The sequence below is a fragment of the Peromyscus eremicus genome, chromosome 8b (assembly GCF_949786415.1).
Source record: "Peromyscus eremicus chromosome 8b, PerEre_H2_v1, whole genome shotgun sequence".
Classification (NCBI taxonomy): domain Eukaryota; kingdom Metazoa; phylum Chordata; class Mammalia; order Rodentia; family Cricetidae; genus Peromyscus; species Peromyscus eremicus.
The window spans coordinates 51,051,370-51,066,651 of NC_081424.1; the positions used below are offsets into that span (position 1 = coordinate 51,051,370).

At 39.3% G+C, this 15,282-nt stretch overlaps 1 protein-coding gene across 6 annotated transcripts in view; it reads left to right on the forward strand.

Annotated features, from left to right (window-relative positions):
* Positions 1-15,282, forward strand: part of Scaf8 (SR-related CTD associated factor 8) — a 142,845-nt gene that overhangs the window by 55,844 nt on the left and 71,719 nt on the right. For all 6 annotated transcript variants that reach the window (XM_059272800.1, XM_059272799.1, XM_059272801.1 and 3 more), the window contains 6 exons: positions 3,117-3,248; positions 3,484-3,596; positions 4,738-4,931; positions 11,270-11,370; positions 11,995-12,108; positions 13,142-13,298. In XM_059272800.1, coding sequence (XP_059128783.1) covers positions 3,117-3,248; positions 3,484-3,596; positions 4,738-4,931; positions 11,270-11,370; positions 11,995-12,108; positions 13,142-13,298 — 811 coding nt within the window. The remainder of the gene's footprint in view (positions 1-3,116; positions 3,249-3,483; positions 3,597-4,737; positions 4,932-11,269; positions 11,371-11,994; positions 12,109-13,141; positions 13,299-15,282) is intronic.

Below are 15,282 nucleotides of genomic sequence, written 5' to 3' on the forward strand. Positions count from 1 at the left end.
TATATAACTTAAATACTGTGACTCTTCTTTGTGCCAACTAAATTCAAATGTTGATACTCTTTTAAGAAAATGGAACATTCTAGGTTCTTGTTCCAAAGTCAGGATAATACCTTAATGGGTTGATTGAGCATGACTAGGTTGTTTCCTTTATTTTTCTCGGCCTCACTGGTGGGCTTTTCACTTACTAGTTCTTTGATTTGACAGGTACAGTGAGGGCATTTTTGCTTTTTTAACTGGCCATCATCATTAGGGTCTAGAACATGCTATTTATTGCATTTCTCTTCTGCTTTAATTATTGTGGAGTGTGTACGTCTCTGAGTTTCTTAGCCATGAACAGAAAATTAAATATCTTAAGTATCTAGCACTCAAAGAAGGCTAAACACAGACTGTAGAACTTAGGAAAAAATGAAAACTTTCTGTTGTATGGCCAAGAGTGTGTTGTTCCTATACCACTTTAGCATTTCAGTTAGTGTTGATGCATTCTGGAAGATTATACTTACATGGGGCTAAGAGATGGCTCAGTGATTAAGAGCACTGGCTACTCTTCCAGAGGACCCAGATTAAATTCCCAGCTTCCGCATGAATGCTCCTAACAATTTGCAACTCCAGTCCCAGGAGATCCAGTGCCCTCTTCTGACCTCCTTGGGCACTGCATGTGTATATTGTACAGCCAGACACATAGGCAAACATCCATTAATATAATGTAAAGGAAAAGATAAACAAAGGCTACACTTATTGACTGCCTTTTGATTTCATTGTGATTCAGGAGACATTTGTCTGTTCTGACTTTTACTTAATGTATATTTATCAACTTTGAAACAAAACAAAAACTGCTTGTTCCTCAGATACTGAGGGACTTAACAATTGTTATTTAAAACTCTGCCCTGAATTTTATGATGTCTTCTTTCCTTCTAGTTGTAAAATGTACCACTCATAAGAGCAACATACTTTCAATTTCCTTGTAAACAGATTACTATGCCAATTGGTTTAATACAGCTTAAACACTACAGAAATCCTAGTCTTACATCAAAATTGTTTATTGTAATGGTGTATTAAAGAACCAAATATAAGATAGCAACTATATGTTATCACGTTGTAATTTGCATTGAGAATGAAATGGAGGGAAAATAAATTTCAGATTATAGCCAGTGTAAGTTCACTTTTGTAAAAAGCATAGTATGGACTAATTTTCCCCTTTTCCTCCCTCAGGCAGGGTTTCTCTATCCTTACTTGCTGCCTTGGAACTCTGTAGAATAGGCTGTCCTCGAACTCACTGAGATCTGCCTGCCTCTGTCTCACAAGTGCTGGGTTTAAAGGCATGTGCCACCACTGCCTGCCTTGATTAATTTGATTTTCATTCATTTCTTTATTTTGGGGTAGCACGTGTGTGAGGTCAGATGAAAGCTCGCAGGAGTTGGTTCTCTTGCTCTACCTACTGTGTGAGCTTCAGGGGTTGAGTCCAGGTCCTAAAGCTTGGTGGCAGGTACCTTTACCCACTGAACCTTATATTCTGAACTGGAAGTAAACCATTCACAGAACATTTAGTTTATTCTAAACATGTATATTTAGGAAAGTATACATACTAAGGTAATATAAATTCCTAAGGCTGTCAGCTCCAGGATTACTCTGACCCATGTATCCTGTTAATGCATATGCTTCACACTCTTCCTGTACGGTGTTTCAGTAAAAAGACAGCCTGAGGAGACTATTGATGAACAATGCAACTGAAGCAGAACCAAAGTGCCCTGTGGTCCTCACACAGTGAGGACACCACTGTGACTACCAGACTCCTAATGACTTCCAGGAACAAAGCTCTCTAGGTCTTGTGCTAGTGTCTAGTTGAATATCACCATGAGGCACAAAGCTTATCCTCACCAGCAGGTCTTAACCTCCTGTGCTTGCCTGTTTAATTGCTTAGACTTTCTTTTTTCTTTTTCTTTTTATTGAGACAGGATCTCATTATGTAGCCCCATCTGTCCTGGAACTGACTATGTAGATCAGGCTGGCCTTGAACTCACAAGGACTTGCCTGCCTCTGCCTCCCAGGTGCTGGGTTTAAAGGCGTGTACCCCTATGCCTGGTGAATAGACTTTCTTAAACCTTTAACTAGAGCTGGTTATTTCCTGCTGGGCTAGTATGTAGCATGTTCGCTACTGTCTGTTCTTTGTGAATTCATGTCTCTCCCTTTCCCTTCATCTTGCTTTTGCATGTCTAAGGTGTGTGGGCTGCTCTCTCTTTTTGGGATTGTTCCTGAACAGTTTGTAACAAGGAAACATTAGTGTGTAGTTGTTCTTTTCTTTGTTTTTAGCCTGTGTACCACCAGGAACTTACTCCTTCTAGATTCCTGTAAGGTCATGTTCTAGAAGATTTTCTACCAGATTGCTTCTCCCATATTGAGTTTCTTCATGTTTTAATTAAGTCAGTATTGAAATTGTTACTCAGGTCATACTCATTAACACCAAGTTAGCAACATCACTATATATTGTTACTGTCTGTACTCCTTCTTAGGACTGTGGGGGCATTCCTTGTTCCCCTAAGTTTGTCTTTATTTGCCTAACTTGTACTAAAACTTTAAATATTATACATCACACTGTATTTCCTGTAACGTTTATGAATTCTAGAGAAAGTAGTTGGGGAAGAGCCTAGTTGGGGATAGTTTTGCTAAGTCACTAATTTTGGTAGTGGCTTTGGGTATTGTTTTGCTTCTAGGCATATAATATGTGATTTAAGTTTTTGAATATAAGGTTTTAATTGGACCTTCATAGTATTTTGTTGATAGTAATTAATCATGTAGTTCTAGATTCACTTAATGTATTACCATTAAGTACCATTAAGTACTGTCTCTGTGTTACTCCTCAGTAGTTTATATTTTTGACACTTAAAAATGTTCTTGAGGACATACTTCATCTAACTATTTTATACAAATACATATAGTGCCCTTTTTATGGGACTCTACTTTTTAAAAGTAGACTTGGATTTATACAAAATACTTCAGGTGAATTACTCTAAGGATGGCTTGCCATGAATATGACTCCCTTTCAGCATTTAATTATTTTGCTGTATTCAAGTTCTCATTTGTAGTGATGTTGTCTCAGAACATTTGTTTGTTCTCATCAGGTAACTCCTCAAGATAGCCAGGAGGGAACATTTGGGTCAGAGCACTCAGCATCACCCTCACAAGGAAGTAGCCAGCAGCATTTTCTGGAACCTGAAGCAAATTTAGATGATTCCATAGACATTCAGCAACAGGTAAAAGTCAGTGCTTTTCTGGGCCATAAAGTCCAAAGCCATTTTACCACGTAAGGTTCTTTTTGAATATATTGTATCCTGGATGCAGTTTGTCTTGTGGGTGTTCCACATCCCTAGCTTTGTTACCTGTGAGGCATTAATGCTTCATTGCTAATATTTTTAAGGTAGAACTGCACTTGTATGCTAAATCTTAACTGCTCTTTTTGTTTATATGCTCTTAACTTTGCTTTCCAAGGATATGGATATTGATGAAGGACAAGATGTTGTTGAAGAGGAGATCTTTGAACCAGAAGCTAAAAAAGTAGCTGTTCGCTCAAGATCAAGAACCCATTCGCGATCTCGATCAAGGTTCTATAATAATATTTAACAGTAATGTTTAGTTTTTTTCTTTGCATCAAGCTTAAAAGAAATACTTAAAGTAATTTTTAAAATACTTTCTAAAAAGTATTTTTTAGAAGTAATTGAAGAGATAACCTTTGTGATAGGTCTGCTATTTGAGTACTTTATTTAACAGGAACAGCTGTTATCACGAGGTTGTGATTTTGGATTATAGTTGATTTTAGTTGATACTAGCACAGTATCTTACTTGGGGTATCGTTGCTTCTGAACAGCATATAAGTCAGGCTGTATTTTTTACATCCAAATTACTGAATAGCAGAACCAACAATGTCTTTAAAGATAGCCACAGAACAGGTTTTTTGAATGTTAAGTACACTTGCAAGGCAGTAGAAAACGGGTCCTATAATCAAAAACAAGTCACGAGTCTTTGATATTTTCACATTCCACTTTTTACATAGGAACATATTTGCAAACATGTACAGTAAATAAGTGACAACATCAGCTTACATTATAAAGTCAAGAATGATAACATTTTAGAAGTTGTAAAGTATTAAACAGGATTATACTCTGTCTTCATACTGTGCTGGAAACATTCTGCTTCTTAATTTAAAAAATGTAACATTTGAGTCACTTAAGTAGTCTATATTTTCTTTGCTTTTTATTTCTATTCTATGTGAAAATGAACTGAAAGACACTAAGAGAAAGTGAGGTCCTTTAGTGAATTGTATTTTTCCTCTGTTTTTAATGAATGAAGTCTCAGACTTGGAATCATTCATCTAACATCTATTAGTAGTCTGTCCATCCATAGCACAAAACTACAGTGGAATACATGTTTAATAGTTGATTATACTATAGAATAGTTTAAGAGGTGGTTAAATATGACAAATGCTGCCTTTTCTCATTCACTTCAAATTGAAAGGTTTGATGGAAAGACAACACTGTCATTAGAAGTAAAAATAGGGCGGTGGTGGTGCACGCCTTTAATCTCAGCACTCGGGAGGCAAGAGGCAGGCGGATATCTGTGAGTCCGAGGCCAGCCTGGTCTACAGAGCGAGCTCCAGGAAAGGCACAAATACACAGAGAAACCTTGTCTCGATTAAAAAAAAAAAAAAAAAAAAAAAAAAAAGTAAAAATAACTGTGTTTTTGTAGATCACCAAGAAAACGAAGGTCCAGGTCACGATCTGGGTCGAGAAAGCGAAAACATAGGAAGCGATCCCGCTCCCGCTCTAGAGAAAGAAAGAGAAAATCATCACGGTCATATTCAAGTGAAAGAAGAGCCAGAGAAAGGGAGAAAGAACGCCAAAAAAAGGGATTGCCTCCTGTCAGATCAAAAACTCTAAGTGGTGAGTAACATACTTGCATCAGACTTCCCTCTTCGTGTTGGAAACTAGTTTTCTGTTGCTGTGGAAAGAACGCAGGTTAGGTTAGCAGAGTGCTTGCTGCAGAAGCCCACAGGAATAGCCTGGAAAGGTGTGTAACCCTGGTGTTTGGAAGGTGGACACAGGTGCATTCCACACTATCCAGCCTAGCCTACTTGGTGAACTCCAGGCCAGCAAATGACTGTGCGTCAGAAACAACAGTTCTTGAGGGAGTATACCTAAGTTTGGGGTGTTGATGGATTTTTCTTTCCCGCTTGCCAGTTTTCAAATAACTGACACGAAGACTCAATATTAATTATAAATACTCGGCCTATAGCTCAGGCTTATTACTAACTAGCTCTTACAACTTAAATTAACCCATGTTTCTTATCTAAGTTATACCATGTGGCTCATGGCTTGCTACCTCATTTTGTACATGCCCTGCTTCCTCTGCATCTGGCTTACTACGTTTCTGACTCTGTCCTTTTTCCGAGAATTCTCCTAGTCTGGCTCTTCCTGCCAAGCTATAGGCCAGTGAGCTCTTTATTAACCAGTGAGAGTAATACCTGTTTACAGTGTACAAAGATTGTTCTATAGCAGTTGGTCTCTGGTCTCTACATATGATGGAGGTCACTCCCTCCTCCAGAACAAGTAAATAAACAAACTAGCTTTCTGCTATAAAAACCTCTTACCCAATTTTATTTTCAGAGTAAGAAACTGAAAAGGAAGGAGCTTATTAGTAATTAAATGGCTTTGACTCAGACTTTTGTGAAAGAAAAACAGATTAGCAGATATATGTAAGATCATCAAGAATGCTTAATGCAAGTTGTGAAGTGTGGCTTTACCAAGGGTACATAAAACATACCAGGCTGATACCTGTAACATGACAGTGTCAGTTGACTGCTGTCAGTACTAACTAACAGTTGTGAGTATTCAGATCTGTAGGAGTAATTAGGACACAAAGGTGTACTTTGCTGCATTTTTATATACTTACTTTTATATTCAGTTTGTGGGTGTGGGTGTGGATGGGTGTGGTGTTGGAGATTAAACCCAGGGTTTTGTACCTGCTAGGTGAATCTGTATAACTGAGCCAAACCCCTAGCCCAACTTTGGTGTAATTGTTAAATTACAAACTTATGGTTTGTACCAGAAGAGAAATGGCTGTAGTACAGCCTGTTATGTTAGGCGATTTTGTGTACTTAACAAATTTGGTCATGGCAGGGTTCATTTCAGGAGCTGGCTAGGATAAGGATCAAGTTCAGTCCAACAAATGAGTTCTGTTTCTGCCAGGTTCTGTCTAGGGGTTTGTTAATGCATTACCATGTCTAGGGAGAACTAACAGACGACAGGTGACCAAGGAAGCATGTGACATTGTCATTTGCCCAAGAGCTAGAGCCTCATGTTCTTTCTGGTGGTCTTCACATAAGTCACCCCCGCATCAGTAATTGCGGTAGGTAGCCGTGTGTGGACTTGCCTGCACTGGGATCACATACATCCTAGGCTTTTTATGTGGCTCCTGGAAAGTGAACTCAAACCCTCATTTGATACTGCTAGAGCATCTTGAAATTCAGGCTCCCAAAAATCAAAGGCAGTGGCATCTTTTTAATAAGTTCTGGCAATTTCAGTAGACCCCCGCTTATCTTTCCAGAACCTTCTCACATTATGAAGTTGCTATTGCAACTTCTGAATAGTGCAAATTCTATTTGCTCCTCATCATAAGGGACCAAATTTAAATATTTTAGTGTTGGTTGACAAATAATATAAAAAAAACTGACCCCTCACCCCCCAAATCTCTGCTCTACATTTGTGTATTAACCCCTGGGTCTTTGAGAATCATTACTTTCTTAACAGTAGGGCTTTCAATTTACTATCTCTTCAAGTATTCCTCACCCACTTTGTGATGCTATTGAGCATTACCTTAGTCAGGGCTACTGTCACTGTGATGTAACACCATGACCAAAAGCAACTTGAGGAGGAAGAGTTTATTCTGCTCATGGTTCCACATCACTGTTCGTTATTGAAGGAAGTCAGGGCAGGAACCTGGAGGCAGGAGCTGAAGCAGAGGCTGTGGAGGGTTCTGCTTACTGGCTTGCTCAGCCGCTTTCTTACAGAACCCAGGACTGCCAGACCAGGAGGGGCACTACCCACAATGGTTACATCCTCCCACATCAGTCATTAATAAAGAACATGCCCAACAGGCTTGCCTACAGCCCCATCTTGCAAAGGCATTTTCTCAGTTGAGGTTTCCTCCTCTCAGATTACTCTAGCTTGTGCCAAGGGGACATAAAAACCAACTGGTACAGGCATGGAACCCACTTTTCTCTTTGAAAAGTTTTGTGCTTTTTAAAAAGATTTACTTTTATATGTATGAGTGTGTTGTGTACATGCATGTATGTGTGCATACCCCTTGTGTACTTAATACCCATGGAGGTGAGAAGAGAACATTGAATCCTCGTTAACTAGACATATGGACAGCTGTGAGCTGCCATGTGGGTGGTAGGAACTGAATCTGAGTTTCCCATAAGAATAGCATGTGCTCTTAATTGCTGAGCCCTCTCTCCAGTTCCCCAAATATATTGTGTTTGACACCTCATAATTATACATACTTATGGGGTACAACATGGTGTTTTTGTACATGCTAATACCATATAATGATCAAATTAGGGCAATTAACATGTAAAACTCAAATGATTATTTAACTGTTGTTACTGCTGTAGAACATCATTATTCCTCTTAAAAATAAAACTGTACTTTATTTATGTTAAATAACAATGTAGTAGAATAATTTGATGTAGTTTTGCATCAAAGAAAAAAGTAGAAACTTTCAGGTTACACACACAAACATACACACACACACACACACACACACACACACACACACCTGCTGCTCCAAGATTAAAAAAAAAAAATTCACGTTCTACGTGGCTCAGTGTGATATGTGTCTCAGTGACCTGTGGTGTCTAGTTCTCTTGCTGAAATGTTAGTTGCATTAGGAAGCCAGCCCAGCCTCCACAGGTGCTGCCTCAGGAATAGCAGGTGCTGGGTTCTTTTAGATAATGAAAACCGTTCTTCCTGTTGCAATAGATGTAGAAAGTTGCATCCATGCACTTACCAACCATGTAAGAAACACTGTGATAGAGTTGAAAGAAATAAACAGCTTTTAAATCCTCTTTCATGTTCATGACTTGTGTTCTTTTGTCCTTCCTCACCACCTAATATTGAGCTGTCAGTCTCTTTTCTGAAGTTTTAGACATTATCCACATTTAGACTTGTTTACAAAGATCTGTGTGTGCTTTGCAGGCTAGGTTCCTTTTGCCAAAGGTGTTTTGTGCCTGACTGTCAACCTCTGTCTGTGCATCGAATACCTTCCCCAGCCTTCTGTTCTTCTCTTAGGTTCTCTACTTCTGTGACATCAGCTTTTTCAGTTTCCACCTAGTAGTGAGAAAACACAGTATTCTTTTTGTCTTGGCTTATTTCCCTTTATATGATTCCCTCTGGTTCCATAGATGTTTCACAAGCATCAGAATTTCATTTCATTTTTGTGGCTGAATCATAATGGAATTTATTTTCTATTGCTGGGGTGTGTGTGTGTATTGGTTGTTTTGTTTTTTTCAGGACAGGGGTTTTTCTGTGTAGTCCTGGCTATCCTAAAACTCACTCTGTGGATCAGGTTGGCCTTGAAATCACAGAGATCTACCTGTCTCTACCTAGCAAATACTGGGACTAGAAGATGTGTACCACCACAGCCCGGTGCTGTTTTATTTTTTTAATAGTTAGACATTTTAAGATGGAAAACTCAACAAGCACATGAGAAAATACAATGGTGATTGTATCTTCCATTGTGTACTATACCTTAAAACTCTCCTTATCAGGCTGGGTGATGGTGGCGCACACCTTTAATCCCAGCACTCGGGAGGCAAAGCCAGGCAGATCTACAGAGCAAGCTCCAGGACAGGCACCAAAACTACACAGAGAAACCCTGTCTCGAAAAACAACAACAAAATAAACCTTTCCTTATCTTGAAGTAGAACCAATTTCATTTAATTGCTGTTCTTTCAACACATTTGAACTAGGGTGGTTGAGTTCGCCACTGATGGTTCTGGACATCGATTGTACCATGCAGAGCTTTCAGGGACAGTCAGTGGTATGACGCATCAACAGACTAATATCCCAATAATGAAGTATCACCTCTCTTTGGGATTGGGACGAATCATGACCTCTTCTTAGGACAAAAAAAATTGTAGAGCAGCATTGTAAAATTAGCAAACAGTAGCATAGACTAAAGCAGTTAGAGTCTACAGAACAGGGTAATAATGAAGCAGGAAGCATTATTGTAAGGTGATAAAGCCCCAAAGCTGTTTACCTCCACATCAACAGACTGGCCTACACTGCATTGCACTACATGGTGGTGGAGCAGCTTTCTGTCACTGTGAAATCAGTAAGGATGTATTTGCAGTTTAAAGTTGCCTGAGCTTGCTCCTTTTGACTGTTCATTGTGTCTGGAAAGCAGAAGAAAGCAGCATGGAGACAGTTATCCCCTTCAAGGGCAGGATCCCACTTGAGCCGCATCTCTTAAAAGTTTCACCGATTTTTCAATGGTGCTGTGGGGTAAAGACTAAGCCTATGACATATGAGACTTTGGGAGACACATTCCATTTAAATTATTGCACTCTGTTAAAAAGCAGACTTTGTAGTCTCTTAAAGATCCACTTAAAAATGTATGCATTTCTCTCACTCTCATTCTGTGTGTATATGTTTGTGTGTGCTCCCATGTGCCCCATATATGCGTGTGGTCTGAAGACAACCTGGAGGAGTCACTTCTCTCCTTCCACTGGGTGGGCTTCTTGGGTGAAACTCAGGGTATAAGTCCTGGCAAAGTAAGTTTGTCTGCTGAGCCATCTCACTGGTCCCTGGGATTTAATGTAAAATATTAAAAATTTGAAGATTATTGATGAAACATGAGTTGAGAATTACACAGAATGAGACTGTGAGACAGAAGAAACTTGTTGAGAAAGGGCAGTTGTCACGGTCTGTGTTAGCTAGATGGTTCTCAAAGTTTGTGTGCATCTGAATGGTGTTGGAGTTCTGACCAGCAAGAATAGAGTTTCTTGGTAGTGGTCTTGTCAAGGATCACACTTTAGTATGTGGTTAAGTTAACCCTAGAAAAGCCTGCTCCTAGACCTCTTCTGTCAGGGTTAAAGTGCTGGAAAACGACATGGACAAACATCAACATGCAATACATTAAAACTGTGCATGTGTGTTGTCTGGAAAAGGAGATATTTGTGCCTCAAACAGAAGCAGCTTGCAGGCTGGAGGTTAAGAGCACCTGCTACTCAGTCGAGAGGACCAGCATTCAGGTCACATCCATCTGTGTGTGGTGCTGAGGCTCTAAGGAGTTCACGCTCTTCTGGCCTCTGCATACATGAGTGGCACACACAAAGACATGCCAGTCGATTCATCTTCAAGTTAGGGAGTCCTGATTTACCCATTTCCTTTTCGTGTCTCTCGGCAAAGTCTTATTTCCCTATGGATGAGGCAGCTCATACAGGTTTAGATTTATCTGTTGGTTAGGAAGAAACATCCACTGAGTCATTCCAACACTCAGATATTAAGAAGGTCCATAGGTAGGAAATAGTTTCAAAACTATTTTGAAGTACTTTAGTGTCAGCTGGGGAATTTTAAACTTCTCTCCTAATCCTACATAGCACTTTTCTCCAGTGGTTGGACAGAGGTGTCCACAGGTGTTCAGCTTGCAAATTGGTGCGTGCAGGAAGTTGGCTCCATAGAAATGTAAATCGATACTAAATGTCAGTCAGTTTTTTGTTTTGGTTTGGTTTTTAAAACAGAATTTTTCTGTGTATCCCTGGCCCTTCTGGAACCCACTTTGTAGACTCAGAGATCCACTTGCCTTTGTCTCCTTAGTGCTTGGATTAAAGGTGTGTGCCACCACTGCCTGGCTTTTATTTTTATTTTTATTTTTTTAAATGCATATTGACATGCTGCCTGCATGTGTGTCTTTGCACCACATATGTGCCTAGTGCCTGCTCAAGTTATAAGAAGGTGTTGTTTCTCAGAGACTGAAATTATAGATGGTTGTGAGCCACCATGTGGGTGCTGGAGTCGAACTCGGGTCGTCTAGAAGAGTAGCCCCTATTCTTAACCGCTGAGCCTTCAGACCTGTCAGTCAGTTTAAAATGTAGCAGTTCTCTGTGTGTAGCTGTCGGATATTCAATATATGTTACCTTCAGTTTAAGCCATTGTTATTAATGCTTGAGGCTGCTGTGTCTTTGTGATTTAAGCCCTCTGCTTCTTTGTCTTGACAGTGTGCAGCACTACTCTCTGGGTTGGCCAAGTGGATAAGAAGGCTACACAGCAAGATCTAACCAACCTTTTTGAGGAGTTTGGACAAATTGAATCTATTAATGTAGGTATCTCTTGAGCACTAAGACAGTGTTTTAAAATGGCTGTTTGTCACTCTTCACATACTAGTTAAGCCTCATAGTATCTGCACAACTTGACAAGATTTGTTTATTTTGTTCATTTTTCTATGCTTGCTTTGAAGCCATTTATATCTCCTTTTTGATAAAGTATCGTACAAAATATTCATAGGGTTTTGTAGCAGGATAGCTCTTAATTCTTAAAAGCATTAAATGTTTGTCAACAAGATTCCCCTGTTTCTCTCTCTTTTTCTTCCTCCCTCTGTTTTACCTACCAGCTTGAAAATGGAGCTGTCCATTCCTTTGTTTTAATAGTATGTTCTGTATTCTGTAGTCAAGGAACTGATGACATCTATTCAAGAGTTCACCTTTATCATGGCTTAAATGGAAGCCTAATTAAGGCATGAATATGGGGCTTATGAAAACTAAATAATTGATTGCATATGTTGCATCAATAAACAGTGTTGGAGATAGACAGTTAATTTGGTCATCTACCAAAATTGAATTGTAGATTTAGTCAGTTGTCACTGTGTTCTGTTTGACTAGAAGCAAATGTCAGAATCAATGTCCATCCTTGTGCTCGCTGTTAAGAAAGGATTTTCCCCTCATAGATGATTCCACCCAGGGGCTGTGCATATGTCTGTATGGTTCATCGACAAGATTCTTTTCGGGCTCTTCAGAAACTGAGTTCAGGATCCTATAAAATTGGTTCCAAGGTCATTAAGGTGAGTTTTCCTGGGTGAGTTTATGGTGGAGTGAAGACTAACATTCCGGCACCTGCTGTGTTACAGTCTTGAGTTTTTCATAGGAAGGTCATGTGATCTTATTTGTTTGGATTGTTAGAATGCTCCAGTTCTTTTCACCCCTTACCCCTTGATGTGGGTCAGACCCAGAGTCTTGAACATGTTAATTTAAGTACATATTCTTACATTGAGTTTAGACTCAACCTTATCTTTAATGTTCCTAGCAAGCTTATGGTGTAAGAATTATTGAGTTATTATAGTTCGGAATATGTACACTAACTTACTAGCCAAAATTGAGTTTGTTCCTTAAATTCTCACCTACACAAATCTGCACCAGCTCACAGTTCATCTTGGTTAGAGCCTGTTCATATTTACAGATTTGTCTTTGATTTACTTTTTCTCCCAGCAGTTTATTATTATTATTATTTTTTAAATTATTATTATTATTATTTTTATTATTTTTATTATTATTATTATTCCTTCTCATTTTATCTAGCCAGCCACCTTGTAAAGAGTATCTGCAAGCATTTGTTTTCTTCTTAGTCTTTAAATTGAGAATTTATGAAGTGTTTTCTCATTGCTGGTGATTGACTCAGAATTCATTTTGACTTTTTAGAGAGAATGCATTCAGTCAGCTTCTGTGCCTAAGTTAAAACTCTGAACTCTTTCTGAAGAGTATGTCTGCCCATCTTTACCCTTTCCTGATAGTTCATGTGTGTAAACTCAGGTATTGCTTATGTATGCTGGCATGGTGTACAAAATTGTGTAGTTATTGCCAATCGAGCTGAGGTTTTTATTGTGAAAATTAGACTTGTGTTTTCTCCAAAAATAAGTTTAGAGGTGGGTAAGACATGGAAACAGATCTTATATTGCAAATATTATCTCTAGTGCAAGTTTAAAACAAGTACTCAAGAAAACGAGTTTTGTTTCTATTTGCTTAAATATGATTTTGAACTTTATTTTTATTATAGTGTATCTGTGATCTTCCTTCTTTTTCTCTCCCCATTCCCAATAGATTGCCTGGGCTTTGAACAAAGGTGTAAAGACGGAATATAAACAGTTCTGGGATGTGGATCTTGGAGTCACATATATACCTTGGGAAAAAGTTAAAGTGGATGACTTGGATGGCTTTGCAGAAGGAGGCATGATAGACCAGGAAACTGTAAATGCTGGTGAGAATGCTAATGCTTTTTATTATTTAAGAGTGTACTTCAGAAGGTTGTTATGTAAATGTGTTTGGGGATGCAGAGTAAACTGTGCTTATTCTTTGGAGTCAGGTACAAAAGAAGAGATGATGCCCTTTTCTAATGGTGCTTTTTCAGTGTTTGGCGTATCATTCGGTGTCAAGGAACAGTTAGAAAAGTACTGAATGAAAGCCTCCAAATGTAGTCCTTTTTCTTTTATGACTTAACATTTTTATTATATTGAAGAGAAAGCTTTGTACCATGGAGACTTTGTTGAAGAAAACAAGTTTTAATTCTATCAGTTTTAAGTGGGAACTGAGGATTTGAGAAACTTGTTGGAGAAATTCCAGAAGATTTTAGGTGGAGTTCATTTTTAGTAGTGTACTCAAGTACTTCAGCGTAATACCTTCTGAAACACTTCCTACATTGCCCATAACCAAATAATGGTATGCCCTGCTCTTTTAAAAAGTATTTTTTTTATTTAAAAAAATTCACAGTTATAAATTCACAATCAGCTACAACCAGAAGGAAGTACTCTAATTGATATCTGGGATTGATCCGAAGTATAATCTGTTCTGTGTTTCTTTGAGTCTTAGCTCTCTTACCAAAACTAACCTGCTTTCAGGGCTGTTCTCATGGTTAGGAACATATGCAGACATCTTTTTGATATTGTTGCCTTCTGCCTGGAGATGGCCCTCAGGTAGGAGAACATGTTCTTAGCATGTGCAGGGTCCTTGATTTGAACCGCAGGACCACCCGGATCAACCCAGTGTCTTGTTTGCTGCCTGTTTCCTAGGACAGTCTTTTTTTCAGTTGCCTAAGTTTCTGCTGTGTGACAAGTTGATTCTTCAGGAACTGACGTTGTAACAGGGAAACAGAAAGCAGCAATCACCTTTGACTTGTATGGCACAGGCTGCCATGGTCTGGAGTCTGCCCTGGAGCCCGCCAGTGGCCTGTTGGGAAAAAGGAGCTCTGTGGGACCACAGCCATGCTTGTTTGTGTACATAGTTTTCAGGACTTTCCTTTCGTTTTTTCTTTCCCTCTCCCCCTCTTCCCTCTCCCCTCTCCCCATTTGTTTGTTTGCTTGCTTGCTTGCTTGCTTGTTTGTAGCAGCAAGTATATATTTAGAACAAAGAGACCCCTGGCCTGTAGAGTCTCTACTGTGTATTCGGGGGGTGGGGAACCAAACATGTTCTTCTCAAAAGAAATAAATAATAAGCAAGAAAACCTATATAGGATTTCTGTGTTGGTATAAAGCACAGACCAGGCATGATAGAGCACATGCCTTCGATCCTATTTCTTGGGAGACAGGTTTCTGTATTTCTTTTAGGCTAGCCTGGTCCACATACCAAGTTCCAGGCCAGGCTGTATGGTGAGACCTTGTCTCAAAGACAGACAGACAGACAGACAGACAGACAGACATACCAAGTTCCAGGCCAGGCTGTATGGTGAGACCTTATCTCAAAGACAGACACACACACACACACACACACACACACACACACACACACACACACACACGGAAGAGAGCTGAGCTATGGGAGCATTACATTGTGAGTGGATGTAGTTCTATGGGGGTAGAGCATATCTGAATATGTGAAACATGTATCCACTTTGGGAAGCAGCATGCCAGAGCTTCATGAACATGGAACATACAGGAGATGAAGGCAGATGCACAGAAGCAAAAGCTGACTACTCATGTTTGCTCTTGGCTCTGAAAAAGACAGGACCATGATTGATTTCATGTTACCCAGGCTGGCCTCTAACTCCTGTCGTAGGGCCTCTGCTTCCTAAGCGCTCAGCTTCGGGCATGTGCTACATGCCCAGCTACTTCCATTTTTCTGTTCTTGTCTTCTTTGGAGGATTTCTCTGTATTGAGCTAATACTTTGTTTTTTGTGCTTGATAATATACAGAACAGTTCTGGTTTCTCATAATCAGGTGACTTATGAGGTATTTCTGTTACAGCTCAGT